The 2,543-nt window shown below is 40.1% G+C and overlaps 1 protein-coding gene across 1 annotated transcript in view; it reads right to left on the reverse strand.

Annotated features, from left to right (window-relative positions):
- Window positions 1–1,954, reverse strand: part of LOC119415959 (cytochrome P450 2F2) — a 7,946-nt gene extending 5,992 nt beyond the window's left edge. The window contains exons 1-3 of the mRNA XM_037683129.1: window positions 1,870–1,954; window positions 241–393; window positions 45–154 (exon numbers count right to left, since the gene is read on the reverse strand). Coding sequence (XP_037539057.1) covers window positions 45–154; window positions 241–393; window positions 1,870–1,954 — 348 coding nt within the window. The remainder of the gene's footprint in view (window positions 1–44; window positions 155–240; window positions 394–1,869) is intronic.
- Between the last annotated feature and the right edge of the window lie 589 nt (window positions 1,955–2,543).

The raw sequence follows: 2,543 nt of genomic DNA on the forward strand, positions 1-2,543 counted from the left end.
CATGGTCCATTGATTATTTTAGCCAGTTTCCTGATGCACTGAACAATCATTTTGATTGTCTCGTCATCGTACTCATAACGGATCCCAAACAGAACCTTACAGATGATGTTGGAGGCTGCGAAGTGAAACATCACCTGAGGACTCAGCGTTTTTCCTGGAAATAACGTGACAGAAAGACGAGAACATCACATCAACTGCAGAATAATGGGTTTAGTTAACATCAGTGTATGGATGACGTACCAATGCTTTTGTCAAGCGTTTTTATGATGAATTTGGTCTCTTCGTGGATTCTCTCTTCCATGGATTTCTTTCCTAGACCAAAGTTTTTCAGAGTTTTCAGTGCAAAACGACGATGGTCCCTCCAAAAGGAGCCGTAATCGGCCAGAATCATCCCTAAAACAAGAAGACAAAAATGATCAGGTCTCTCTTGTAAATGAGTCCTCAAGGCTCAGTGGGATTTACTTGTCTAAATAAAGGTTGAATGGAAAAAAAAAAACCTTCTGCTCAGTGTCTGTGGATGTACAGAACCAAACAACCACACACATTTGTAAAAATTCAAATAAAATTAGGACATTTTTTTCAGTCAAAGGAATGTTTTAAAAAGGAATCAGGATTAGCAAAACTTCATGTTTGAATTTCACAAATATTTGAAATCAGCCCTGAATCAGAAAACTGCATTTGATATACACCAAAGTTGCTGCTGAATAAACTTTGTGTCATCATTTCAGGACTCTTGGATCCTTAGAGGTTATTGGCCATTTCTCAACATACCTCGAGAATGTTTATGGATCTCACCGGAGGACATTGACTGATTACAGTGACCTCGAGCGCATCTATAAGCATTGTTGACCGCTCTCGTCTCCTATTGCAGAATGTCTACGTAAATATGTGCTTGTTTTTGAGAGGTGTTTTTTTTAATATTAGAGGGGGTTTTTTTTTCTCAGGCAAGAAAAAAAAAGTCTGATAAGAATTTTTTCCGCCTCCAACTCCTACATGTGTCCAGTTAACCACTGTTTTCGTCTGTCCAAACAGGTCTCACTTGTAAATGAGTCTTCGAGGCTCAATGTGATTTATCTGTTTAAATAAAGGTTAAATGAATGAAAAAAGTCCATGCTCAAAAATCCAGGTATAAAATCCATCAATGTTCAGTCACGCCATCTGGATGGTTTCTTTTTTTTGTGCTGAGACATTTCACCTTCCATCCAGAAGGCTTCATCAGTTTGAGGAAACCAAACAAAACTGATTCCTCCTCCAACAGCTTATCCCAAAGTGGAAAAAAACAGTTATGTTGGTGCTAAGATGGCCTCTGGGGTACGCCCTCTCCTCCGGTGCCCTCCCTTCTCCCTCGTCAACAATCATGTGAAACTGGTTCAAAACACCAAAGTCCATGCTCAATAATCCAGGTATAAAATCCAACAATGTTCAGTCAGGTCATCTGGAAGGTTTCTTTTTTTTGTGCTGAGACGTTTTTCCCTCTATCCAGAAGGCGTCATCAGTCTGAGGAATGAATTTGATATATCTTTAGAAATTACGGCACATAGTTTTTATTTAAAACCAGCATCTCTCCATCAGTTTTATAGTATCTTGATCTCTGAAGAGTTGCAGAGAACTGGTGCATGCTTCATGACAAGTCAGCAGCAGTCCATCACAGAGACAAGCAACCATTCATTCTCAAGTCTTGGGATGATTTAAGGCACCATTTAACCTAGCCTGCATGTTTTAGGATTGTAGGAGAAAACCAAAATACCTGACATAAACCAACATGTGCACGCAGGAAAGATCAGTCAAGAGTTAAAACAAGGATCTTCTTGCAGAGAGGCAACACTGCCAACCTGCTGCTCCACCGTGCAGTTGATTTGAGATACATACCTTTACTCTGAGTTAGATCATTGATAAAAAGGTCTTGGGGTCGTCCAGCAAAGTCTGTGGCCTTGACCACCATTGCCTCTTTCATGGTCTTAAATCCATTGATGACCACAGCAGGTTTGGACCCGATGAACAGACTGTAGACATATCCATAAGACTGTCTCAGCTGAAAGGAGACAATAAAAATGTCCAGTTATTTATTTATTTATTTTAAGTGCTGCCAAGGTTAGTCTCTGTGATGCCCTCCAGTCCTTCTCATTCTGTCTATAAGTATTTGACAGGTCTAAGATACCGGGGGACTTATGGGTCATGTAGCAAACCAATGTGGCATTTGACAAACTGCATCAAATGACAGATAAAGAGATTCATAGCAACTGTAATATCAAGACTAGAAAGCTCCATGAGAAAATTTGATGGGGACTGCCACATTTAAAATTTTTCATTTGACATTACTTTGTGTTGGGTCTGAGATGGACTTGCAACCTGTCCAGGGTGTACGCTGCCCCTCGCACAGTGATTGCTGGACATGGGCACCGGTGACCCCTGTGACCCAAAATGGAAGAAGCGGGTAAAAGATAATGGATGGATTGTGTTGGATCTTGCTCTCAGCTACTATCACACCAAATTTCAGTTCAATATCTCAAAGAATTACTGAGTTATAGTTAATTTTCTGTTTT

Source organism: Nematolebias whitei, chromosome 10 (assembly GCF_014905685.2).
Source record: "Nematolebias whitei isolate Nwh7 chromosome 10, NemWhi1, whole genome shotgun sequence".
NCBI lineage: Eukaryota > Metazoa > Chordata > Actinopteri > Cyprinodontiformes > Rivulidae > Nematolebias > Nematolebias whitei.